We start from the raw sequence: 26,191 nt of genomic DNA, 5'->3' as shown, positions 1-26,191 counted from the left end.
AAAAATAAAACTGGCAGTTTCCTCGATGCCAGCAATAACCAATTAGGAAGTATCCTAGAAATTTTATACTAGGAACAACTACTATAAAGCGTTTAAGAGATATACCTAGCAATAAATGTAAATAGTTAAAGTGAAGGAAATTATAAGCCTTAACTGCCAGATGTAAGTAAAAGACCAAAAAAATCAAAATGGACAGTTATACTATGGGTATACTCAATATTTTGAAAACCTCGCTTGTCCCCAAATTGACTCATAGCTTTCATGCAATCTTCATTCAAAAATCTCAAAAGAGGGGCACCTGGGTGACTCAGTGGGTTGAGCCTCTGCCTTCGGCTTGGGTCGTGATCTCGGGGTCCTGGGATCGGGCCCTGCGTTGGGCTCTCTGCTCGGTGGGGAGCCTGCTTCCCCCTCTCTGCCTGCCTCACTGCCTGCTTATGATCTCTCTCTCTCTCTCTCTCTGTCAAATAAATAAATTAAAATCTTTAAAAAAAAATCTCAAAAGAAAAACCCGACAAAAATCTCAATAATAATTTTAAATATAACTTAATTGGTATATTCTGGGATGCATCTTGAAGAGTATAAGAATACCAAAGAAAATTTTTCAGGGATGTCTGGGTGGCTCAGTCAGTTAAGTGTCTGCCTTCAGTTCAGGTCATGATCCCAAGGTCCTGGGATCAAGTCCCACTCCAGGCTCCTTGCTCAGCCTGGAATCTGCTTCTCCCTCTGCCTGCTATTTCCCCTGCTTGGGTGTTCTGTCTCTCTGACAAATAAATAAATAAGATATTAAAAAAAAAAAAAAAGGAGGGGCGCCTGGGTGGCTCAGTGGGTTAAGCCTCTGCCTTCAGCTCAGGTCATGATCCCAGGGTCCTGGGATCGAGCCACACATCAGGCTCCCTGCTCAGCAGGGAGCCTGCTTCCCTCCTCTCTCTCTGCCTGCCTCTCTGCCTACTTGTGATCTCTGTCTGTCAAATAAATAAAATCTTTAAAAAATAAATAAACAATAAAAAAATTAAAAAGGAAACTTTATTTAAAAAAAAAAGGAAGAATACCAAAGAAAACTTTCTAAAAAGAACAGTAAGTGGTGCAGAACTTGCCTTGTCAAGTATCAAGCCTTACTGATACTTAAGACATTTAGAAAACATTAAGTAAAATTCCTTGCTTATACACAAAACTAAATCCTAGGTGATTCACAATTCTAAAAATACAAATCCATTATAATATAATTGTATTAGAGAAAAGTGTAGAGTAATATACATATATACATATATATACACATAGAGATGTATACATATGTCTGCATATGTAATATAATTTTGGGGTAGAAGGTAAGAAGTTAGAAGCCATAAAGGAAAAGATTTCAAGATATTACTACATTACAATGTAAGGTCTTTCCAATACTGGAAAAATCTACAAAGTTAGAAAACAAACAATAGTCTGGAAGAAAATAATTTCTATAGATAAATAAATAGCCCCACATCGGGCTCCCTGCTCAGCGGGGAGCCTGCTTCTCCCTCTTCCACTCCCCCTGCTTGTGTTCCCTCTCTCGCTGTGTCTCTCTCTGTCAAATAAATAAATAAAATCTTAAAAAATAAAAAATAGTTGAGCTGTTCAGACTCACTAGTAATAAGGGAAATGCAAATTAAAATTATAGTGATATTTTTGTCTATCAGACCAACATTTTAAAAATTAATACTGTGCAGAAATGCACTCATAAATGTTGGTACAAGAAGTGTAAGTAGCTATGACAGTTTAGCAGTACAGTTATAAATATAAAATGTACATACCTTTTGGATGAGCAGCCCTACTTCTAGGAATCTCTTCTACAAAAATACTCATCTAAAAATCCATCAGTTGGGAATGAGTAGGTAAATACTACTCACCCTTTTTTTTTTTTTTTAAGACTTTTATTTATTGGGCACCTAGGTGGCTCCTGGCTTAGCGGGGAGTCTGTTTCTCCCTCTGCCCCTTACCCCAGTCATGGTCACTCTCTTGCACATGGCACACACGTGCTCTCTCTCTCTCAAATAAATAAAAATGTTTAAAATTTTCAAAAAAATTTTTTTATTTATTTTTGAGAGAGTGAGCAAGAGAGATCACAGAGGGAGAAGGAGAAGCAGACTCCCCACTGAGCGGGAAGCCCAGTGTGGGGCTCAGTTCCAGGACTCTGAGATCATGACCTGAGCCAAAGGCCACCCAGGTGCCTCAGTACTATTCACCCTTTAAAAAGAACAAAGTAGTTCAATCTGTACTAACATGGGAAATTGTATATGGTATATTGAAAAAGTAATTTAAGATATGTGGGTAGTATAATCCTACTTGGGTTAAATCATTTATGTGTTAAAACTAAGGTTCACACCAAGCAGTTAAGGGCAGTCACCTCTGGGAAGAGAGGTAAGATGGATTGGGGACAGAGGAGAGGAGAACTTCTTGACCCATTTCTGCACTTGTTGGAATTTTGCAATGAATATCTTTGGTAATTTACAAAATTTATGTAATGATACATTCTTAGGTTGAAAATTCTTCCATTAAAATTTTTAGAATCCACAAAAGTAGGACAAAGAAATAAAGATCCTCCTTTCCATCACCCAATGGCGCCGCTGACGTTTTCGGATAAAAGGGAGAAAAGTGAGTGCAGCAGAGTCCACTCCTTAGAAAATAAGATGAACAAGATGACACGAGGGTATCTTTGGGGAGAAAGAGGACCTGGTTGTGTTTCTCAGGTTCGCTTGGGTCTGTTGCCGTTTGCTATCTGACCCTGGGGAAGCCATTGACCTCGTCTATGGTCCAGTTAGGTTTTCTGCATTTTGCAGGTAGGCGTGACCTACTTCCATGGAAGAAAGGGCTGGAGAGAAAGAATGCCAAGAAAGGTTCTGCCTGAATGTGCAGTGTTATTGTTAGAATGTCCACAAATGAATGTCAGAACCCAGGGTCTCAGAGGGCCCCCGATAAATGAGAACTCTTTGTAAATGCTGACCTCTAAAGTAGGTACCACAGCAAAGAGTGGGGTGGGCATAAAGTAGATAAAACATGAAAGGCCCTGTTGTCCAGTAGAGGAGGGGTGTGTGTGTGTGTCAAGCTTAACGTTTATAAAGCAATAAAGGAGAACACTGTAATACAGCATCATTACAGAATTCTGAAGTAACTTAGAGCAATTAGGTTTGGGAAATATTAATTACGAGATACTTTCAGAGGGTAGGAGAGGGTGCATATGCCTGGGCGTGTGCCTGGGTTGTGGGGGAGGTGGCGGAGCAGTGGTGCCAGGAGCGATAGAGCTTTGGGAAGCTTTGTTACTAAGTTCAAAGAGAATTTCTAAAGGGAAAATAAAATCCCCATTTGACTCAGATATGGCTCATTGTCTGAGGCAATGTCAAGAGGCACAAGATCAAATCTAGCTTGACACCATCCAATACTGAACCCAGCAGTCTCTAGAAGCCGTCGCTGCGCGGCAGCTTGGCTAATGAGAAATCTCTGTCCTCTGCCAATGCCTTGGGGGCCCAGCTCTTCCTCTTTGGCAAGCAGGATACAAAGAGAGCTCAAAGCAGAGAGGACCTCAAAGGTCACCCCGAACATTCATTCTGCAGGCTCCCCACCGGGCCTTTCCAGAAAACAGATGAGCGCGGTTTTACAGTTCAGCTAGAACAGGAGCCAGAGGCTTCATGCTTCGACCTGGGGTAGGTTTTAATGAAACCTGAAGGATGTTTCACACGTTGTCCAGCCATTAGCAGTGAGGAGTCAGGGGAGCGGCGTGCCAAACACCACCAGGCTGTCTCCTCTCGTTTATTCTCTGGGTGTGAAAGGAGCAATTGTAAAATTCAGAGGCAATTAGAAGTTAATACTGAGAGCCGTCCATGTCAATATCGCGGGCTGTTACTAAGTTCACTTTCACCAGGAGGACACATCCCGTTATTTGAGGGACGACGTTTGTGCATTTCAGCGGTTGGGCCTGCAGAACCCTCACGTGGAAGTCAGGTTCCTCCCCGGTGTGTCCTTTCTAATTTGTGAAATACTTCTTGAACCTGTCCTCTTCCCACTGTCCCCGCTGCTGCATGCGGGGGTCATCACAGCAGTCTGGACACTGAGCTCCCGTCTCCAGCTGTGCCTCCTTCAGGCCATTCCTCACGCTGCCTGAGCCGTCTTTCCAAACTTGAGCTCTGCTTGTCCTTTCAGAACTCAGGATCCTTTGGTGGCATTCAGGGCCTGGTCTAGTATCCCCACTGCGCACCCTCCTGACCGCACGTCCTGCATTGTGCCTCTCTCCACTCCATCACTCCATCATGCGCTCTGAGCCAGTGCTGTGGCTACCCAGCACTGCGGTGGCCCCTTGCCAAGATCGCCCTCTGGCTGGTTTCTGTCCCTGGATTACCTTTTTTGCCAATAACTACTTGTCTCATGTTTTAGCTGTACCTGTCACCTCTAGAAAGTGTCCCAAACCTCCTTTGTCTTAGGTACTGTCCCCCACGCGCTGGAAGCACGTTGGGTTTACTTCTGTCCCCCGCCCCTTCACTATACTCGTGTCCCTTCACATGGACTCCTTATGGGTCTGATTCCTTGACTCACCTGGAAAATGCCTTAAAGGTAAAAATCAAAAGCACATAGTTGGTGCTTCATGAATGTGTTATAGGAAAGAATGAATGCATGTAATTTTTTTTAAAGATTTTATTTATTTATTTGACAGACAGAGATCAGAAGTAGGCAGAGAGGCAGGCAGAGAGAGAGGAGGAAGCAGGCTCCCTGCTGAGCAGAGAGCCCGATGTGGGACTCGATCCCACGACCCTGAGATCATGATCCGAGCCAAAGGCGGAGGCTTTAACCCACTGAGCCAACCAGGCACCCCTGAATGCATGTAATTTTTTAAAATTTAGTTTGCAAACATGCATGTGGGTCTTTGTTTTGCCTGATCTGACAAGAGTCAAGTCATATTCAGCCTGCTGTGTTCTTAGTAACATGACGAAAATGAATAAAATAAGCAATGTTAGTCATCTAGTAAGTCAAAGACTCTTGCCTCTCTTCCTGGAGCTTCATGAAGTAGTTGTCTAATGGGGCTCCCGTGGTGTTTCTGAATGAAAGCTCCTGCCTTATTCCAGGTCAGCTGTTGCCAGCAAACCGCAATACACCAAGTCCCATCGATCCTGACACCATCCAGGTCCCGGTGGGTTATGAGCCAGACCCCGCAGACCTTGCCCTCTCCAGCATCCCTGGCCAGGAAATGTTCGATCCGCGCAAACGCAAGTTCTCAGAGGAGGAACTGAAGCCACAGCCCATGATCAAGAAAGCACGCAAGGTCTTCATCCCCGATGATCTGAAGGTAAATTGGAACCGGTCATCAGGCTTGAGCACATGGAGGGTGGGATCCAGAGGCAGATAAAAAGCATGACCTCCAGGAAGATCACATAAGCCAGTGAACAAAGAAGTTGTGATTTCTTATCCTATTTCTTGGCATGTGACTCTAGGCAAGTTGCTTTCTCCCTGGGTGTCTTCTGAAATATGCCTTGATATAGCACAGAAATAAGGAGAAGCAATAAAATGTTGGAATGATTTACAACCCATGAAGGAAACAAATCTGGTACTATCTGCAGGGAAGCCTGTGAAAGCCCAATAAAATCAAACCAAAATCTTTCAGGGTTGGAAAGAGAAAGGAAATTATTTGCAAAGGACATCTGGACCACAAAGTCCTTCAAGGGTTACCTTCCCTTGGGAAATTGATAACCACTTGCTGCCTTTGCCTTATAGACCCCAGGGAGTAACAACCAGAGATAGGATCTTCCTCCACCCTTGGATGACTTGGGTGGGATTTTCTTAAGGAAGCTTGTGGGTTCGCTTACATATTTATATGTAATATTTACTCTGTGTCTTTAATAATGATCACTTGACTATCTCAAGAAAAGGTTAATTCCAGGTGTTTGCTGCTATATTGAAAGGACACATTATTTAGAAGGGAAAATAGATTTACCTTACAAAGTCTGATACAACTTGAAACAAAATTAATCTGACATATTTAACAATAATTGGGAAGAGGATTCTTTCTAAAACTATGCCATGTCCACTAATCCCAAAATAGAACCATTTTTGATTAGCCATGGCTTAGAACTTTTTGTGTTTATGGTTCTTTCCAATCATATGGACAATAGAGATAGATTGTATGCATTCGAGGCCTTGAAATCAGGCATAATTAGCCATTTTCTAGCTCCTGATCCCCCATTTGTCAAAACTAACTGTGGTGTGGATGGAGAGTCACTTGTAGGCTGGGCACATGGGAGTTTGGGACGTGGTCCTAGAACCAGTTTGGACCAGATAACCTGTTTACGCTATCTAGAAAGAGCACCAGGGGAAAAGGAAATCAGCAGATTGAAATCACTGCTGTTATCTACGTACCCGAGATTATCTTGAGTGAGGCAGACTCATCAAATGTGGGGCTGAAAGGGACCTCACAGGTTCGTTAGACCAAAATTACCATTTTGCAGTTGAGGAAATGGAGCAGGGAGAGAGGCGAAGTGAGGTGAACACCGCTGGTTTGTGGAAGGCCTGGTCCCCGAGTCTTCCGGTTTCCAGAAATGTCACTGCAGCATGTTGGCTGTCACTAGTAGCTGTCACCCTAAGAATCTGAAGAGTGAAGTTCATAGTAGACACACTGTGAAATCTAAATGAGTCTGGGAACTGGTGGTCAGACAGCAAGAGGGGAGAAAGAGCCAGGCGATCAGGTCCTGGCAGCTGAGTCTCTCCTTTGAACTGGATGCTTTTCCTCATCTTAGCCATCTGATCCTGCATGTGTCCTAAAGCTCGTGTCTTCAACTCAACCGGGGAGCCATACAGCATGGGCCTGCTTTTGAACAGAGAGGCGTTTGCAAGGATGATCCTGAGTGGTAGCTCTGACTTGTAGGCAGACCTTGCCAGGGTCTCCAGGTTTACAAGTTCAAAGCAAAGAGCAGGCTTACTGAATAACCCAGGTCACCCTGGCAACCAAGAGGCCATGGGAAAACTGTGTGCTGGAATTATGCATAGTACTCGTGTCACAGCCGGGCCTGACCTTTCCCCATGACAGGTGGGTAGCAGGCAGGAACGTTCTCCTGCCAAGTGTCCTTGGATATCTTCAGTTGTGAGGGAAGCTTCAGGGCCACAGACGGTGATCTCACATGGAAACGAGAAGTGGAGCTGTAACACAGTTCTCCTAGCAGAGAGGACTGAGCTGGAGTGGGGGGGAGAGGTATTTGCGGCCCCCAGCATGGCACGAGCACGCCAGTCAAGCAAAACGGCCCTGCCAGTAAATGGTCTTCCCCACGGCTGCCTAAACCCTCCCTGGAACCATTCACTTGTGTTCGCGCGCATCTCCTGGGAGAAGTAAGCATTGTTGGTCCTGGGATTCCTACCCGAGGAATCCGTTTAATCATCTTGACGTCTTCACACTTGTAACTGTTCATTCATTTGCTTGACAAATATTTTTCAAATGCTTGTGTGTTCCAAGCCCTGGGGATATAGAGAGGTGAACCAGAACTGCCATTGTTCCTACTCTCAAGGAACTTCTCGTCTGGCAAGAAAAAGGGATCGTTGACTTGTCATGAGGGAGGCAGTGTGGAACACGAGACCTTCAGGAAGATGATGGGGCAGGACTGGGTGGGCCCTTGTTGGGTGTGACAATAGGGTAGCCAGATGGCTCTGGGCATAGAGGAGAAGAGGACGGGAATGTAGTGCCAGATCTGTCAGTCCCACTCAGTAGCCTGCTTCCCCCTCGCCCACCCAGTCCATGGTAACAAAGGGGGACAAGCTGCTTTTCTGGTCCATTGCAGTCCTCCATCCATCATTCATTCCTGCCTTCTGTGTCCTCCACTCCACCCCTTCTCCCAGCTCCCCTTCCACCTGAAATGGTCCCCATTCTACACCTTTCCTAGCTCCCCTGCTTATGTGGACAGGTGAGGCTGGGAATTAAAAACATCTTAGAAGGGAGAAGAGCTCCAAGAGACAGAAAAGTTGGTTGTTATCCTGAGGTCAGCTGCTGATTCCCCTGATTGTTAAAACCCAGTCGCACACCTCTTAAGCCCAGGGCCCATGGCAGTCACCCCCCTTCCCTTCCCTCCATCCTGCCCCCAGCCTCTGCCATCTCCCAGGGGCTCGTTCTCATGCACTCCTTTACCTCCTGGGCTCCTGGTCCCCTGGGTCAGATACTGATACATTCTAAGCTCCTCTTTTGAATGATCTTGGAAACCACACACTTAAGGAACATGGACTGTGGTAAATTTACCCAGATTTGGGGGGGGGGGGTGGAATTGGGCCTTAACATCAAAGTAAGCCAACAGCCGCCATCAGGTCCTCCTACGTACTCTGGAGGCATTTGACTCTCTTTCGGCTCTTTCCAACTCACCCCATGCAGCTGGCCTGGCCTCTCCCCGCTTCCTTCAGTCCCCTGCCCCTTTTCTGAAGCACAGACGACAATGGCGGCAGCACACCTGCCCCGAGCTGACTTACCCAGCTATTCTTCAGAGCACAGCCTTCTCTAAAAGAAGGATGCTAGTGCCAGCTACTGGGAAGATCACTTTTTCACTTTGTTACATATTATTATGAAACCTGTAGAAGGCTGGGAGAGCTTTGTAAATAAGATACCGGTACCAGACTGAGTGGCGGGCAGAAGGTGCCTGCGCATGCGCACTCTCTCTCTCGCTTCCTGTCTCGGTGCGGGGCACACATTTGCCCAGGATAATGGACCGGCATGAGGTTTCTCCACTGGCCTTGGCCCTTCCTTGCAGCCTTGGTCCCAACCCATGTGACCTCCCCCAAAGCCAAATGCCCCTTGTAGTCCTGGGGGAGGGTAAGAACTGTCCTCACCCCACTTATTCTGGGTGACCTGTAACTGCGTAACTGGAAGGATTGGCCTAGCTAGGATGGAGGGGTTTGCTGTTGCAAGTCGTTGAAGAGAAAGGGTTGCAAAACATGCCAGCTGGCACCATAGTTGAATTGGTGAGGCCTAAAAGAAGATTTACATTTCTTAGTCTTCTTCAGAAAGTTTTCCTTTCTTTTGGCAGATGGAGCAGTGAAGAGCGGGAAGGGACATGATGCACATTTAAGTAGTACCGAGGCAAAGTAAGGCCTAGAGAAGAGTTAAACAGGAAATTAGAGTGAATTATTTAAATGCTAGCCACCAATATGAGCATACTGATCAGTGGTAGGTGGAAGTTTTTGGTTTCTTGTTTTTTGAATTTGTTTCTAATTACCAAGACATACATCGGAAAGATAGAAAAGGTGAAAGCTCTGACCTTTCTCCTTGGCATCCCTCCTCCAATTCCCTTTGTAGAGGCACTGCTTTCAATAGCTTGGTATAAATCCTCCCGGGCCTCTTTCTATGAATATACAATCCTGTGATTTTTTAACCAAAGTGGGATGAGGCCATGCATATTTATCAGCAAATTGCATTGGTTTCCACCCACGTCGTGGTTTATCATGAACATCTTTTGGGTTCAGCTGGATCATTATTTGTTAACAGCTGCTGAGTATCCTTTTGTATGACTCCACCATCATGTAGTTATTAAATCTCCTACTGATGAGTTCCCCCCCACCAGCTCTATTAGAAACAATGCCACAGTAAAATTTCTCTGCCCCTGTCTGTGTGCACACGCGTGCAGATGGGCGGAGGCCGAGATCCTAGAAGGGGAGTTGCTCTGTCAGTGGCTGTGCATTTCAATAGTTGATAGACATTGCCAAGTCGCCTTGCAACAGTATCTTGTGGACTTCTACCAACAAGCATTGAAGCCTCAATGGAAGGAAAGGGTTCTTAAAATAACATTTTCATCAAAGAACGCAGAGAGATCTGAAGGTAGTTTAGCCTATGAAGTTGAGCTGCTTGCTTTCATGCAACTTATGCGGCCCCCCTCGTCGGGCACATATTCGGGCAGAGAGGAAGGAGGGGCGCACTGTGACAGGTGCGTTCTTGCTGCGGGAGGGAATCTGGGCACACAGCCCTCGCAGTCAGATTCGCACAGACGGTCCCGGAAGGAGACACGAGGTGAGAGGCTTGGGTCCCTGGTGCCGGGCACCACCCTGAACCCGCCCGAGGCTGAAATCTAACGTCTTGTTTCCTTCCCCCTGTGACTAATGAGCAGGACGACAAGTACTGGGCCCGGCGCAGGAAGAACAACATGGCAGCCAAGCGCTCCCGCGACGCCCGGAGGCTGAAGGAGAACCAGATCGCAATCCGGGCGTCCTTCCTGGAGAAGGAGAACTCGGCCCTGCGCCAGGAGGTGGCTGACTTGCGGAAGGAGCTGGGCAAATGCAAGAATATACTTGCCAAGTACGAGGCCCGGCACGGGCCCCTGTAGGTTGGTGGTTTTGTGGGCTGGCTTCCGAATAGATGGACAATGTGTTTCCCGCCCGATAGCACCACACCTGAAGCAACCTTTCTGACATCAGCACTTTACCGGAGGCGTAAACCCAACTGACTCACGTTCTGGTGTACGTGCGCGCGCGTGCTTGTGCTCCCGTGTGGTCCAAGGCGCGCGCGCGTGCCTTTGCACTTGCCATGTTAAGGTAGCCCTCTCGTCGTCTTTCAGTTCCGAAAAAGAAAGGTGCCGTGTTTTTACTGGACTGAGGAGACACCCCCTGACACACACACACCCGTGGGGTCTCCTGCCCCTCCCTCCTCCTCCGCTCCTCCCCCTTCCAGCGTCACTCCCTGGTGACTCCCGCCTACTCTTCCAGGACCCTCTGCTGGGCTTCATCACTCAGGGTCCTGGTAAACTAGTAGATCTCAGTTGTCAAGACTACGAGCTCTTGTTTCTGTTTAATCTGTAAGTTACCATGCTAATAAGGTGCACAAAAATCACTTAGCACTACACTGCAGCTGTCTCTCTCAGTTATAGGTTGCTTTCCTCATATTTTCAGTTTTGGTGATAATTGTCTTCAAATTTAAAGTGTTGTTTAGATTTACTAGATCCCATATTTACTTACTGCTATCTACTAAGTTTCCTTTTAATTCTACCAACCCCAGATAAGTAAGAATACTATTCTAGAACACAGAGTGTGTTTTTGCACCGTCTGTACCTAAAGCAATAATCCTACTGTACGCTAGAGCATGCTGCCTGAGTATTACTAGTGGGCATAGGATATGTTCCCTACCTAAGAATTTCACTGTCTTTTACAACACAAAAATTACAGTAATGCATTTGCGCATGCCCAGAACATCCCCAGGACAGGGAAGCAGAGGGAAATGCCAGGTCTCAGAACGAGGGGTTAACTTATCAGTGTAGGAGCCAAAAACAATTGCATCTTGGAACAGCTTTTGACATTGATCTGTCTGGTTTTGTTTTCTCCCCTCCCCCATCCACCCACCCTCCCCCTTTTCTAGTTGCCTTTTTCCATATCCCTCTTGATACTAGAAACAATTACTTAAGATTCAGTTTTCCCCATTTTTTGTAATATATATATTTTTGTGAATTATACCTTGCTGTTTTTAAAAATCAGTTAATTAAGTTAATAAGTTGATGTTTTGTAAGACCCTTTTTCCTAGTGGTGTCGTTTTTGAATGCTTCATAAATTAATGATTCTGGAGCTTATGTTTCTTATTTTCTGTTTGCTTTTTGAACGTATGTGCTCTTATAAAGTGGACTTCTGAAAAATGAATGTAAAAGACACTGGTATATCTCAGAAGAGGAGGGTGTTGTCACAAACTGTGGTTAATCCAATCAATTTAAATGTTTACTATAGACCAAAAGGAGAGATTATTAAATTGTTTAATGTTTATACAGAGTAATTATAGGAAGTTCTTTTTTGTACAGTATTTTTCAGATATAAATACTGACAATGTATTTTGGAAGACATATATTATATATAGCAAAGAGAAAAGGAAAACTATTCCATGTTTTAAAATTATATAGCAAAGATATATATTCATCAATGTTGTACAGAGAAGAAGAGCTTGGGGGTTTTTGAAGTCTTTAATATTTTAAGCCTATCACTGATACATCAGCATGTTTTTTGCTTTAAATTAAAATTTTATGACAGTATCGAAGCTTAGTGTGACGAATCTCGCTCTAAAATACGGAAGGTTCTTTCTTGTTTCCTATTAGGTCTCAGAAAGAAGTTAGTTAACGTCACCCAAAAGCACAAAGTGGATGTTAGTCAAATATTTATTGGATGATACAGTGTTTTTTTAGGAAAAGCATCTGTCACAAAAATGTTCACTTCAAAGTTACGAATTCCTGGAATGAAATATCACTGCAAGCACCCCAAACAATTCTGTTCTCCTCTGTGGGCACGTGCGTCTTATGCAATATAAGGTTGATATCGGTGTTAAGTGTATGGTTTCTAATTTGATAGGTGTTTTGACTTCAAAGATGATTGTTCTTTTGTTTCACAAAGTTGTGTAATGTCAAGAGATTCTGCTGTTATTGCAAAGAAACAATTTGTGCTAGATTAAAACACCCTTTCATCAATGGGATTTTCTAGTCTCCTGCCTCCAGAGTATCTAATTCTTTAATGACCTGGTGGTCTCCAGCAGCAAAGCTTCTGTCACAGTGTCCTCATCTTGGGAAACCTGACCAGCAGGATCTTCCTACTAGGTATTCATTTTGTCCCAGGCCACAGCTGACAACTGATGTGGGAGAGGCTTAGAATCAAAATGCTTTGTTAGGTATACAACTAGTAAAATAAATAAGACCTTCAGCCAAGTTCTCCAGCAGAACCAAGTAAGTGGTTTTCGGTAAGAGACACGGGTGGACGCACAAAGTTGGCGTTTTTATAGGTAAAAAGACCAACAGCCAAGAAATTATTAAGAGGCAGTCATTACTAAAACACAGACCAGCAGTATCTTTAAGTGGAGAAGCAATGCACTGTGGACCATCCAAGTTCACTGCCCAGTGAAATGGTAGCTGAGAAAACTACATTTGAGCACTGGTCATTCTTGGAATTAGGTGGTTTGTATCAAATGAGGATCGCAAATGTTCTCTGCGGAAGAAACAAAAAGATCATAATAAAACTCATCCTTTGGTGTGCCGGGGAAGGTTTCAGAAAACCTACCTCATCTTAAAATTTAAGAAACTTTGGAGTCTGTACGCAGGCCTTCTATGTAGGTCATTGTCACCACACACACATGAACGCTCATTCCTGGACTCCCTGCTTTCTGTCAAGGGTAATTAACTAGTCAATAAGGCAGTTCTGCTAAATGACGTGGGAAGCCATGGCCTGATCTGGAACGACTCGGATCAACCAGGGTCAAATGAGTTCTGCAGACTGCAGCTATTAAAAATCCTGTTGTCATTTTTCACCTTTTCATCATAAGCATCTTTCAGAGATTAATTACTTGGCCATTAAAAATGAATCCAAATCACATCATGCCAACATCATTTAAGATACAATTTGGAAGGAGCGGCCCAGGACTTCCTGACAAGGTCATGCTATCCTTTCTGTGGACTAGACTTGCAGAGGAAGGCCTGGCCTGCTGCTTCTGCCACTTGAGGCTATAGGGACGGGGTGGGAGGGCTGTATATGACTGCTTCCTCCTTTTCAGACAGTGGCCGCCTTCTGACCATTCAAAACACCCAGTGGGCAAGACTGTGATGGGCCTTTCATCTTCCAGTGCGACAGGCCTGTGTGAAGCCATTCCTCAATGCAGAATGACTGTTGGTTCCAGGAGAGTGTGAATGGGATCTGCGGGGGGTAGGGTGCTGTACTAAGGTAACCCACAGTTTCCTCCGGTGAGTCATTACAGGTTTTGTGAGGGAACACACAATAATTCTTTTTTTTTTTTTTAAGGTCTTATTTATTTATTTGAGAGAGAGAGTGAGTGAGAGAGAGCATGAGAGGGAGGAGGGTCAGAGGGAGAAGCAGACTCCCTGCTGAGCAGGACCCTGGGATCATGACCTGAGCCGAAGGCAGACGTTTAACTGCCTGAGCCACCCAGGAGCCACATAAAACACACAATAATTCTAAAGGTGCATTTAAAAGGTCTTGGGTCTGATTTGGGAAGAGTCAAAAAGAATTCTAGGTGGAGCCCCTTTCCTCCATCCCCCCTACCCAGCAAATAAAATAATGGGCATTCTGTAATATGCAGAGTTATGCTTATTTTTTTCTGATATTTTATCTAATTACCCCCTTAATGTTCCTTTTAGGAAAACTCAGATTTTAGCAGAGTTCATCAGAGCAATCCCAAGGCAGGCTGACATGGCCTGCTTACCTGAGTGGAGTGCAGAGGCCGGGATTTAACCCGGGGTCAGCAAGCTGCAGGTGATGGGAGACTGTGTATGTGGTAAACCTCTTCTGTTCCCAGTGTGCCAGATTCCTGCCAAGGCTCCTGGGGCTCCCTGGAGAGGCTGTGGTCTCTTTCAGCTTTTCTCTACAATTAATAATGTCACTTTAAAAATGAGCAAAGCCTTATCTTAGATCTTGACTGAATTGGACTTGGCAACTGAAGTTAGTACATTTTGCAGTGGGCCAAGTGTGTGTATGTGTAGAGGAGAGAGTGTGTGTGTGTAAATATTTAAGTCAAATCATAAATCTTTAATTTGGAAGCACCTTACCAAACCTAACAGTAACCATAACCATTATCCTTCTGGCAACACCACAAAGACCGCATCTGTTAAGCAGGTTAAAATTCACATGAGGTCAGTTTAATTGTTACACCATGATATTGGTGGTGTTTATGCTGTTAAGTCCAAACCTTTATCTGTCTGTTATTAATGCTTAATAAACTTTGAATTTTTTCCTTTCTTTCATGTATTTTTGTTGGTAGTCTACTAGAAATTAGACTCTGTTCCCAATCCTATCACCAAGAGACCATTTATAGAGATTAATTACATCGATGATAAATAATAATACCATGTCATCAGTGATGCATTACTATTTATTCAGTACTTCTGTGCCAGGCACTATGATAAACACTTACATGGCATATTTGATCTAATCCTATATCAACTCTGTGAGGTGGGGGCTATTATTGTTGTTCCCATTTTATGGAAGAGAAAAGAGAAGGTTTGAGAGGTTAAGCAACTTGTCTAACATTATATAGCCAGAGGTGACAGAAATGAATTCTGGCCCATTGGATGGGCATCATTAGAGAGCTGCTTCCCCAAAACCAGTCCTGGCTGGATGTATACAAATTGACTGGGAACATAACCCAGGACTACAGATCCAGCAATTCTGAGTCACTAGGAAGAAAATGAATTGTTTAAGGGCTTCCAGCTAACTCCCATGTGTGGCCAAGGAGTTGGAAGCAAGCATTCGCAGACTTGACCTTAATCTGAGTTCGTGACTCTTGGGGGATCCAGGCAGAAGCTTCAAAATTTCCATAATTACCTAAAATTGTATGCAACTTTTTGCGTATAAACCTATTTTTCTATAGGGGAGAGCCACAGCTTCCCGCACTCCCCCAAGGAATCTGTGACACAAGATGGAATGAAAACCCCCACTTACGGCCTTCTAGCAGGGCTGACGCAGCGCGGTGGCAGCCGGCCCTGCAGCCCACCACACTCCCCTGGGAAGCTCCAAACACCAGCACCACGTGGGCTGCAGCCCAGGCCAAGGAGCTCAGCATCTTGGGCACGAGAGAAGGGGACTCTGTGGTGAGGAGCTCGGTGAGTCAAATCTGTCACTTAGCAGGTGTATGACCTTGCACAGCACAAAGCATTTTTTAACCCGAATCTCCTCATCTGTGAGATGAAGGTGTAATTTCTCCCTCTGAGGGTTGCAGGGATGATTTTATAATACACACCATTGGCCCTCAACAAAGATCTGCCCTAGGGGCCCAGGGAGGGGACTGTGGGCTGGGAGGAATTTTTCCAATTCACTCTCTTAGATTTGTTCTTCCTTCAAAGAGGACAGAAAACAATTCTTCTGTTCAGAAGAAGGAGCAGGTGGCTGGAGGTGTGGGAATGAGGGGTGCTACATGGATGGGGCTTCATGTTCTGACAACCCTAAGGGATCATAGCTTTGTACATAGGGCGGTCGGTATCCATCCACTCTGTGGCAGCTTCCCATTTAGATCAGGCAGTTACAAGTGAGGGTTCAGCTCTACTCCTTCTTTCTTTCTTTTTAAGATTTTATTTGAGATAGCACAAGCAGAGGAAAAGGGAAGAGGGAGAAGCAGACTCCCTGCTGAGCAGGGAGTCTGATGTGGGACTCCATCCCAGGACCCTGGGATCAGGACCTGAGCTGAAGGCAGACATTTAACTGACTGAGCCACCCAGGCACCTTCTACTTTCACGATCAAACACCTTTCTCCTCTCTCAGGGGAGTAGGCACAATGACCTTAAGATTCTCTTTGTGCGACGGATTTTGTGTCTGGCAACTTCAAATCTCTTAGGGGAGAGGACTGCCTCCCCACGCCTGGAGAGGCTTTGGCCTCTAACATGGCAGGAACCGATAGGAAGCCCCATCATTCACAAGCACTCCGTCCCCAGGGCCCATCACGCGCTGCCCAAGTGGGATGGTTCATCTCTTCACACTTAAAATAGGACAAACTGCCCATCAACCCCCCTCTTCAAAGCATATGAATTAAGTTCCCGCTTCGAAAATCACTGGCTTAGAAGTCTCTTTGAGCATCTTTAGCCAGCCGGGTGAGAATTATTGAAATCTTCCTTTGTACTCAGAAGATGGCTTCTTGCTAATAAATCAAAAGGACCCTTTAGAGAAGAAAGGCCCGAGTGAAGATGGTGGTGAGGTTCCTCTGCCTTTCTGGGCTTTGAGTCAGTGAGGACTTGGGTCTAAAGGCCCCTGTCTCTAGCTTCTCTTTAGCCTCCCAAACCTGGCTCAGTGCCAGGAAACAACAGGACAAGCTCACAGTCACTGAGTCCTAAACTACTTCAACCTGCCACATCTCATTTAATCCGTATGGTATGAAATCGGTGGTATTATTATCCCTGTTTTGCAGATGAAGAGCAGGCTCAAGAAAGAAGTCAGCAGAATTTAAACCTAGGTCGAAAGCCTGATTTGAGAGTTTGTGTTCTACACCACTCCACTCCACTGTTTGTTCAGAGCTCAGCCAAGGCAGAAGGCAGTTGCCGTGGTCGGGAGGGTGAGCGGGGAGCAGGTGGGCCTGGACTGGAATCCCAGACCCATTAATCACCGTCCATGCAACATGGACAATTTACCAAGTCACCCTGAGTTTTATCTGTAAAGTGGGTATCACAGTCCTCTCCTTGTAGGGTTGTTACCAGGATTAAGTGAGAACGTGCTCAGGGTGTCGTAGGAATTCAACAAATACTTGCTTTTTGTAATAGTCATAGTGATTGTTAATAAATATTGCTTGATCTGGTTTCTCTGGTATGTGCTACAACAGAGTTGGGCTCTATATTGCATATTTAAGTGGATGCATTTTCATTCTGCAAATACTCGATTCAAGAGCCGCTGCTATGTTTTTGAGAAATTCCAGTTCTGCAGAGATGAGTAAACGGGGGAGAGAGTGTAGCCACTTCTTGAGCCAAACTGTGCTTCTGAGACGGATTTTATAAACCTAAAATTCATGAAGGATGAATTTTAATTTTAATTTTAAGCCAACTATGCTGCCTTGGATATTACTGGTATTTCGCAGACCTTTATTTTAACCAGGGTACTGAATGGTGCTAAATGCTGACACCTGTAGCTTGAGGTCATTCGTCCATGTCTTACATTTCTGAAGGGCCTCAAATGAAGATGTTTGATTTGTCACTAAATGAATATATATTCACAGAAATAGAATGGTAACTTTTTGAGTAACTTTCCTCAGGCACTTCTTCATCTTTTGAAATATACCCTAAGATTAATAAACCAGAAGTGGCCCTAAGCCTCCCTCTACCTCTGATGGGGAGCAGGGTGGGTGTGGGAGGGCTCTGCAGGGAAGGGGACTGTGGAGCAGGGAGAGGAAAAGCAGGAGTTTGTCAAAGATGGGGAGGGATATTCCAAGTAGCAGCACAGAGGCTGAGAGCTGAGAACGCCCCTGGGAGTGATAGGACTGTCAGAGTGTGGCATATGAAGGGGGAGAGTGACGGCAAGTGAGGTATGGCCAGACCATGAACGTCCTTGCACACCATCTTAAGGCCTTTGGACTTTATCCTGATCAGGAGAATGACATAAGCAGTTCCTGGATTAGAAAGATGATACTGGCAGCTACTTGGAAGATGGATAGCTGGGAATTAAGAAGAATTGGAGGCCGAGGGAACTTTCTACATTAGTCTCTGAATAAGCCTCTAGGGATGAGATGGATGGATAGATTCAAGAGCTATTTAGGGAGCTGGAATCCATGGGGTTTGGTAGAAGAGTCAAGGACAGCTCGAAGGTTTCATGACATGATCTCAGTTGATCAATGGTTCACAGCCAGGAAAGCACAGAAGGATCATCCGGGGTGGGGAGGAGCTTGTAAAAATACCCATGCCTGCACCACCCTGAGATTTGCAGAATTCTGTGGGGGGAAGGCCAGCCTGTCTTCCTTAGAAAGCTCTCCAAGTTTATTCTCCCCTGTGCCCCCTGGTTGAACAACACTCACTGAGCCTCAAAAGACCCCAAGGGGAATGTGGATCAGAAATCACAGCTTCCATCTTTCACTTAAAAAAAAAAATTTTTTTTTTTTTAAACACCCTAAGCCTTAAAAAGAGTTCTGAACCCAGAATTTCTGGAGCAGAGCGGGAATGCCAGAATTTGTACTCATGCTTTTTGGACTCCCAAGTCCTTTATCATTCCAGATATGCTGATTCTTGCCCATTAACCCTATACACTCCGGAGTGTGGCTGATATGCTTGTACTTCATAAGCCCCATATCCATCCACAGCTGCCTAAAACCAGGATGGACCTCTAACCCTCAGAGAAGTGCCTCCATCAAATCAAACTCTGCTGCTCGTTTGAAACACCTGGGAGGGGAGGCTTAAAAAAAAAAAACAACAACAACAAAAAATAAATTCTAATTCTCAGGTCATACTTCGAACGGGTTGTATCAGAATCTGCTGGGTGGGGTGGAATTCAGGCGTCAAGGTTAAAAAAAATTTCTCAGGTGATTCCAACTGCATCTTGTGAGTCAGTGACCTTAGTTCTTGCTGCTCTCTAAATGCGGTCCATACGTCAGCAGCATCGGCATCACCTGGGAGCCTGAGAGAAGCATAGACTCTAGGGTCCCACCCCAAACTTACTGGATCACAATCTATGCTTTAACAAGATCTCTAGATGATGCCTGCGCCGGCTGCGGTTTGCAAAACCCTCCTCCAAACAGCCCTGGAGGGACGGAATAAATCAGTGGACGAGGCCATGTAAACAAGTAAGAATCTTTGGAAACCCGCAAAGTTTAGGCCACTCTGATTTTTGCTTTTCTTGATGTTAAATCGTTCAGCCTCCCCTGCATTCAGTACGATCTCCAGCATTATAGTTACTCCCACCACCACCACCACTACACACCTTTTATTGGGCCAACCTGAGCAGACTTCTGTTTCCTGCAACCACGGGTGCCACGAGAGGCTAGCTATTTAAAAATTTCCTTTGGTTGGAATCAACCAAAGTGCTTTGCGGCGTGCGTCATTAGCATAGCAGGAGCACGTAAGTCTGCGTGCGTCATTAGCATAGCAGGAGCGCGAAAGTCGTTGCTGGGGTTTCGGCGCAGTCTCAGGAGACCGTCCCTCAAATGCCGTGTTTCTAGATCAAGCTGACCCGCGACGTGCGGCATTCGCAGGTCAGTCACCATGTTCCTTTTTAAGTCGGGCGTAAGGAAGCGGCCTGGAAATAGTACCTGTTTGGGCGCGGAGTCAAACCTGGGTTCAAGCCCTGGCATCCGTTTATTCCAGAAACAAATACTCCTCAAGCACTCGCTGCAGAGAAGCGCGTTTTAGCTGGTAACGTTATACTTCTTTCTGAACCTCGGGGTCATTTCAGGCCATCTCAATGTTGGTTGCGTTAAGCAAGATAGCATAGATAAAGCACGTAGCAAGCTGGAGTAGTAGATACTCAACTAGTGTCGGTTCGTTCCCTCATGCTGCCCAACCCCCAACCGCACCCCCTCCTCCACCTTGACCTTGCAGAAGATGAATAAGGAGCTCCTGGGAGTGGTCCAGGATTCCTGTCCTCTCTCTGGGCTTTGAAAGTCAAACGAATAACACCACCGGCTGAAGCACTTGGCACTTTAATCCCTGAGGTTAGATTTCCTTGCAAGGTTTCTACCCTAAAGTAGTACCCAAGAGGGAGTTGAGGAAGGAATCTCCGGGAATCTCGCATCCATGCTCCTTCTTTTAAGATGAGGAATCAGGCACTTGTTGGTAGAGGCTGGAGTCCACCCCAGGGTTACAAACTTCTGCTCCTGCCCATGCAGTAACATCAGCCTTGCACCTAAGAACCGGATCCCATCTTGAACCTTCACTCAGAGATACACTGATAGAGTGGAGGGGCTTCATGGACTTTTGAACCCCATAATCACTCACATGTGAAAGCCTCCCCAAATTTGCACGTGCTTATGTAACCCTGGGATGCTTGCTTTACGTTCTTCTAGATGCACCCCCACCCCCCATAGATTGCAGCCCCGAGACCACTTCCAGCTAGAAATTCTGAAGCCACGACTGGAAATGAATCCCAGGACATGAAGAGCGGGGATCTGTGCCGTTTGATATGAACCTGCAGCCCCCAGCGGGCTGGGGACCATGAGGTCTTCCTGGGGGTTCCTGAAGATGGGCTTCCAGCGGGAGTCCAAAGAGTGCAGCTACAGTCCATGTTTCCTTCCTGTCCTGTCCCTCGGCCGCATCCGGAGGCTCGAGAGACGCTTGAAGGAAAAACGTCCTCATGAATGCCTCACTCCGAGGAGGACGCCCTCGGGAAAGGGAAAGGATTCCCTCCTGCGGGATGAGGATCCTGCCTTGTCTGAACACCCTTGCAGAGCGGAACGTTCCCTCAGGTTCCCTCCGTCAGCCGGCCCTTTCAGCACCCTGTGAGGTGCTCCTCGAAGAATAAATAAGGAAATGGAGGGTTAGCCAGAGCAGGCCTTGTCCAAATTCAGAGAGCAGGGGGCAGTCTGTGCTGCAGAGTATATTTTGACGTCCCTCCCTTCCATTCCCTGCCTGGGGGGGGGGGGGGGGGTGTTCTCATCTCGGCCCACCGCCTGCATCTCTTCAGTGCCCTACAAACACACCCCAGCTTCCTCAGCTATAAGTAATGAATTCTGAATAAATAAGAAAATAATAAATGCCTTGGCCAGGGAGCTGACTCTCCAGACTGCACCCTGGGGCTTTCCCCTCTCCCTCACCACTTCTGAGATCAAAGGTCATGATTGGTGCCGGAGGACCCCCGTTGATTTTCCCTCTGAGATAGGACTGCCTTTCCTAAAAGGAATCTTTCCCACCTATAACCTTATTCTCCTCTTCCTATCTTTTTTTCTTGGTAGCTTTGAAGGCCTGCAAATGAGCGTCCTTTGACAGGGCTCTCTAGACAGCCTGAAGATGCCCCTCCCTGTCTTCCACCCTCCCTACTTCCTGTCCGCGCAGGAGGCCCTGCAGAAATCCCTTCACCCTTCTTTCAGGTTCCCCGGCCCCCTGCCGCTTCCCCAGAACTACAGAGGGAAGTGGACTCGTACCAAAGCCTTATGAAAAGGTACCCTCAAAAGACCAAAGTGCCTTTCTTTCCTCTGAAAGAACATGAATCCCTGAAATAGAGAAAAAGCAACTTAAAAGCAGAGAGGAGGTAGGGGAGCAGGAAGATGAGACTTCCCTTGGTCTCACAGTTCTCAGTGGGAAGCCTGGAATGGAGCTATTTGTGCACCAAGACAGACATGCTCCTTCTACCTTTCCCTTCTCCCTCTCTCCCCCTTGGGTGTGGTAGTAGAGGGGGGACGTGAGTGGGTGGATGTGGAAAGGAGGTGGGAAAGACCATAGGAAAAATCAAGGGTGGAGATTCAAGGCTCCAGAGAGATGGATGGGATGGGAGAAGCCCAGACTTCCCGGCCCCCTGACTGTGACTTGCAAACACCATGGTTGACTCTCTTAAGCAGTCCCCATTCACCAACATGTCTGTGTGAACAGGAAGCCCTGTTCCCATTGGCAGAAATCCACTCCAAGGCCCTTTTAGGATCACACAATAATGTCTGAGTCAGAGGATGCCTTTGAGATACTTCGTCTGGCAAATCCTTTCATTTTTCAGACAAGAACATTGTCCAGGGAAGGAAAGTGACTTGCTGAATGTCACACACAGCAAAATACAAGCATAGCAACCCCTGCTTCAACAGATCAAGCACCCTGTCTCTTGCTATTTTCTATGTGGACCCAAGGGGCAAAGATGATCTGATCCTGGCTTTGCTGATGGATAAATGGAGGCATGAAGAGCCTGACTCCCTCAGCATTCGGTCTTCTAGGCTTTAGCAAGGTTTTTAAGTGTCCAAATGCTACCCATTCTTCAAGACAACTTCAATGTCACTTTTCCCATGAAATCTCTAGGCTCCTGGTTAGAAGCAGCCACTCCTTCCTCTGAACCCCGCCCCAGTTCCAACCCAAGCTCTCCATCCACCCCTGTCTTACAATGACTAACTCCCTACGATGATACCTTTGTCCACAACTTAAGATGTCGGCATCTTTGAGGGCACAGATTAGGTTATGGATTGCAACCAAACCTAATTTCTAACCAATGCAATGTATAATCCTTATTCTTTAATGCATTCCTCTAATTTTTAAAAAGATTTTATTTATTTATTTGAGAGAGTGTGCAAGTGCATGGCCACAGCAAATGGGAGAGGGGCAGAGGGAAAGGGAGAGAGAGGCAGAGAATCCCAAGCTGACTCCACTCTGAGGGCAGAGCCCCACCTGACGATCCTGAGATCATAAGCGGATGATGGATGCTTAACCAGTTGAGCCACCCAGGTGCCCCTGCATTTCTGTATTTTTATATTCTTTGTGCAGAGTAAAACAAACAAACAAAAACAAAACAAAAAGTTTAAAAGAAAAACAATGATCTGATCTCAGAACACTGATTCCATGAAGCCTGCCTTACCACATTGATCCTTCCCCCAAACAATGCTTCCAGGGACAGATGCATACCAAGGTCTGGGTGGGGGGCTCGGAGCAGGATGGATTAGCCCTAGGTGTGGACAATAGGGGTACATTGTTTGAAGTGGTTTTATTTTATTTTTTAAGATTTTATTTATTTGAGAGAGAGAAAACAGCCAGAGAGAGAATACAAGAGGAGGGGAAGGGCAGAGGGAGAAGCAGACTCCAACTAAGCAGGGAGCCAGATGTAGGGCTCAGCCCCAGGAACCTAGGATCATGACCTGAGCCAAAGCCAGATGCTTAACCAACTGAGCCACCCAGGCACCCCTGAAGTGATTTTTAAAATGATAATGTCAAAAAGGGGTGCCTGGGTGGCTCAGTGGGTTAAAGCCTCTGCCTTCGGCTCAGGTCATGATCCCAGGGTCCTGGGATGGAGCCCCGCATCAGGCTCTCTGCTCAGCGGGGAGCCTGCTTCCTCCTCTCTCTCTCTCTCTCTCTCTGCCTGCCTCTCTGCCTACTTATGATCTCTGTCTGCCAAATAAATAAAATCTTTAAAAAAAATTAATGTCAGGGTTCTCTGTTTTTCAGCCATCTTTCTGTTCTTATGGTAGAAAAAGTTTCAGTTTTTACCAAATATGATAGGAATTATGATGAATTTTCTGCTGAAGGTATTTTAGTGGGAATTTTCAACTGTGGAGACTTTGGAACACTCTTAGATAAATCCTGAAGGGAAACAAAAACATGGAAAGTACTATAATTTCTGGAATTTATTGAGAAGTGAGCTATTTTATGTATCTCTGCCAAACTTGTCCAGATGAAGATTGTAAAATTCCTGTTTGTAAATCTGTTACTTTGTGTGAAAGAGAGTTTTGAGATTAAAATTGGTTTAAAAAAATTTGTTTGATTAACCAGGAGTAAAGAAGATAGGCCTGACAAATCGGCCACTGAACATGAATTTGCAAAGACTAATTTTGACAAAATCACTGGCAAATTTACAAAAGTTAAGGGACATAGAATTTGTAATATTCTTTTTCATTAATTGCAACAGACAAAACGTGCAGGTATGTACATTTTTCCTTTACAAGAAAATACATCGGTAAAATTTTTAAAAGTATTAATCTGGTACTATTCCCCTTTTTCCTCATATTTTTTTTGTTGTTACTGATGTGATTATGTGTATGACATTCAAGGAGAGAAAAATTTCACAGTTTTCTGCCATTATTATTGGTTTTAAAGTAATTGTGTTGTACAGAGAAAAGGAGGCTAAAATGACCCATTCTGAGTACATCCCTGGGTGCTCCCCTACCCCCTATGCCCCCCCCCCATTGCCCATTCTCACTCCATCCCCCCACGGTGAAGACAATTTCCTCTCAATCCTCCAACAAGACTTGCCCCACCCATCCCTCACAGAATCTTGGAAAGGAAGCTCCTATGAGGCTGTTTCTGGCTAGTTAAGGTTTATTAGTTGTGTCTTCCCTATTAAATTGTAATTGCCTTGGCTCTAGGTTCTTGGCCATTTTTACAATGTGAAAGGAGAGATACAGTATCCTCCCTTGGAATCCCCTGTATGAGAGGGTTTCTCCACCTCCACACTACTGACATTTTAGGCCAGAAAATTCTTTCTGGTGAGGGCCACCCTGTGCATCATAGAATGTGTCACAGCACCCCTGGCCTCTTCCCTCCAGATGTCAATGGCACTCCTCCCACCCACCCCCTCCCAAGGCGTGGCCACCAAATTTGTCTCCAGAAATGGTCCTGGTTTGCAAACCACTATTTAGATTGAGAATCTCCAACTTGTAGTTGAAATGGACGTGGAGGAGGCCGTCCTCTATGTTGTGGAACTTGGACAAGACTCCTAGCATCACTGAGCCTGTTTTCTGCGTCTGTAGAGTTGGAATAAGAACTTCTATTTTGTTTTGATGGGAGGTTCAAAAAAGATAATGTATGTGAAAATGACTTGTATGCTCTAAATCTATTTGTGGTTGTATAAGGTCATTATCATAGAGAGGTCAAAATTTTTACACTGCAATTCAGTGGTAGGGGAAAAAATGTAGCTCTTAAAAGGATCTATAATTGATTTCGTCTTTATTTGAGTCCCCAGAAAACTTAATTGGCCAATTAAATGTAATTTCTTCTTTTTCCATTTAAAACCGCCTTTTCCATTCAACTTGATCTCTTTGGGTTAAGAATTCAATTAATTCAAGATACAAATGTCCAGGGAAGTTTCCCTCAAGATCTCTCTCCACCTTCTTCTCTTTCCCTGTGTTTGGGTAGGGATGGAACTTAGGAGTCCTACAGTGACTGGCGGGGGTAGTCTCAGTTTTCCAAGCTGGCCGCAAGTCGCCACTGATCTGTGGGCTCTTCTGGACTCTTACTGGGTATCTGCCTGGCAGAGTCCCACCTTGTCCTTTGGAGTTTTGTGTTTGGTCCCCACTCCATGCAGTCACCTTGTCTACCACCCAGATCTCCTTATGTCCTTCATTTCTTTCAGCCTCTGCATCTCCCGGAGACCCAGGAGCTCCCAGGTGTGTTGCCTGCACAGAGCTGGAGTCTCAAAGTCTCTGCAGGTCGGACCTCTGGCCCCCTTACCTGGACACCTTCCTCAGCCCCAGGACCACACTACGTGTATTCTGGGCTGACCATGGGCTATCTAAGACATTTACATTTCCCAGAGGTAAGTTAACCTATTCCCCATTGCAGTGCTTCTAAATTCATGCTAAATATCTTTCACCCTTCCCACCCTCAACGCCGCAGGATTCAACCTTGATTTGGGGAGCAGAAGCACCCCCATCTCAGGCCTATAACTGACTTTCCTCTCCAGTGGCACTACGGCCCAAGGGCTGCTGGGAGGAAAACAAGTTCATCAGTAGGAGAACATATATTGAGATATATTTCAAAACCATTAACAGTTACAGCAAAGGCTCTGAGCCAGGTGATGGGAAAGAAGAGTCCTCTGAAAATGAAAAGCATGCCCCAGACTGCCTTCGTTCTTCAGCCAACTCTCCTCCCACAGAGACAGCCTCCTGCCCTTGAAAAGCAAAACCTTGCCTTTCCTACTAGTTTCTCTGCCTTCTCTTCCTTTCCTCCTTGTTTTTCTGTTGTCATTGCCTTCCTCTCAGGATTTGGTTTCTGTGTGTGGTTTGCTTTTGGGAGTTGTCCCCTGAAAAGAGGCGCTTGGGTTAGCTGAGGGCTCCCTGTTTGCTTTCCCGTCTTTCCTGGGGAAGCCGGGCTGACACAGCTGCTCTGGCAACCGGTGTTTCCAAGGAGAGCCGCCAAACATGTGGAGCCTCTGCGGGGAGAGC

General features: G+C 45.6%; 1 protein-coding gene across 1 annotated transcript in view; it reads left to right on the top strand.

Moving 5' to 3' along the window:
* LOC111151561 (HLF, PAR bZIP transcription factor) overlaps positions 1-10,588 on the top strand; it is a 50,392-nt gene extending 39,804 nt beyond the window's left edge. The window contains exons 3-4 of the mRNA XM_022509629.1: positions 5,085-5,305; positions 10,086-10,588. Coding sequence (XP_022365337.1) covers positions 5,085-5,305; positions 10,086-10,301 — 437 coding nt within the window. The 3' untranslated portion in view covers positions 10,302-10,588. The remainder of the gene's footprint in view (positions 1-5,084; positions 5,306-10,085) is intronic.
* Positions 10,589-26,191: the final 15,603 nt, after the last annotated feature.

Source organism: Enhydra lutris, unplaced genomic scaffold (genome assembly GCF_002288905.1).
Source record: "Enhydra lutris kenyoni isolate GAN:26980312 unplaced genomic scaffold, ASM228890v2 scaffoldscaffold26, whole genome shotgun sequence".
Lineage (NCBI taxonomy): Eukaryota > Metazoa > Chordata > Mammalia > Carnivora > Mustelidae > Enhydra > Enhydra lutris.
Note: the sequence above shows the minus strand (reverse complement) of the source record. Positions and strands in the feature narration are given on the sequence as shown.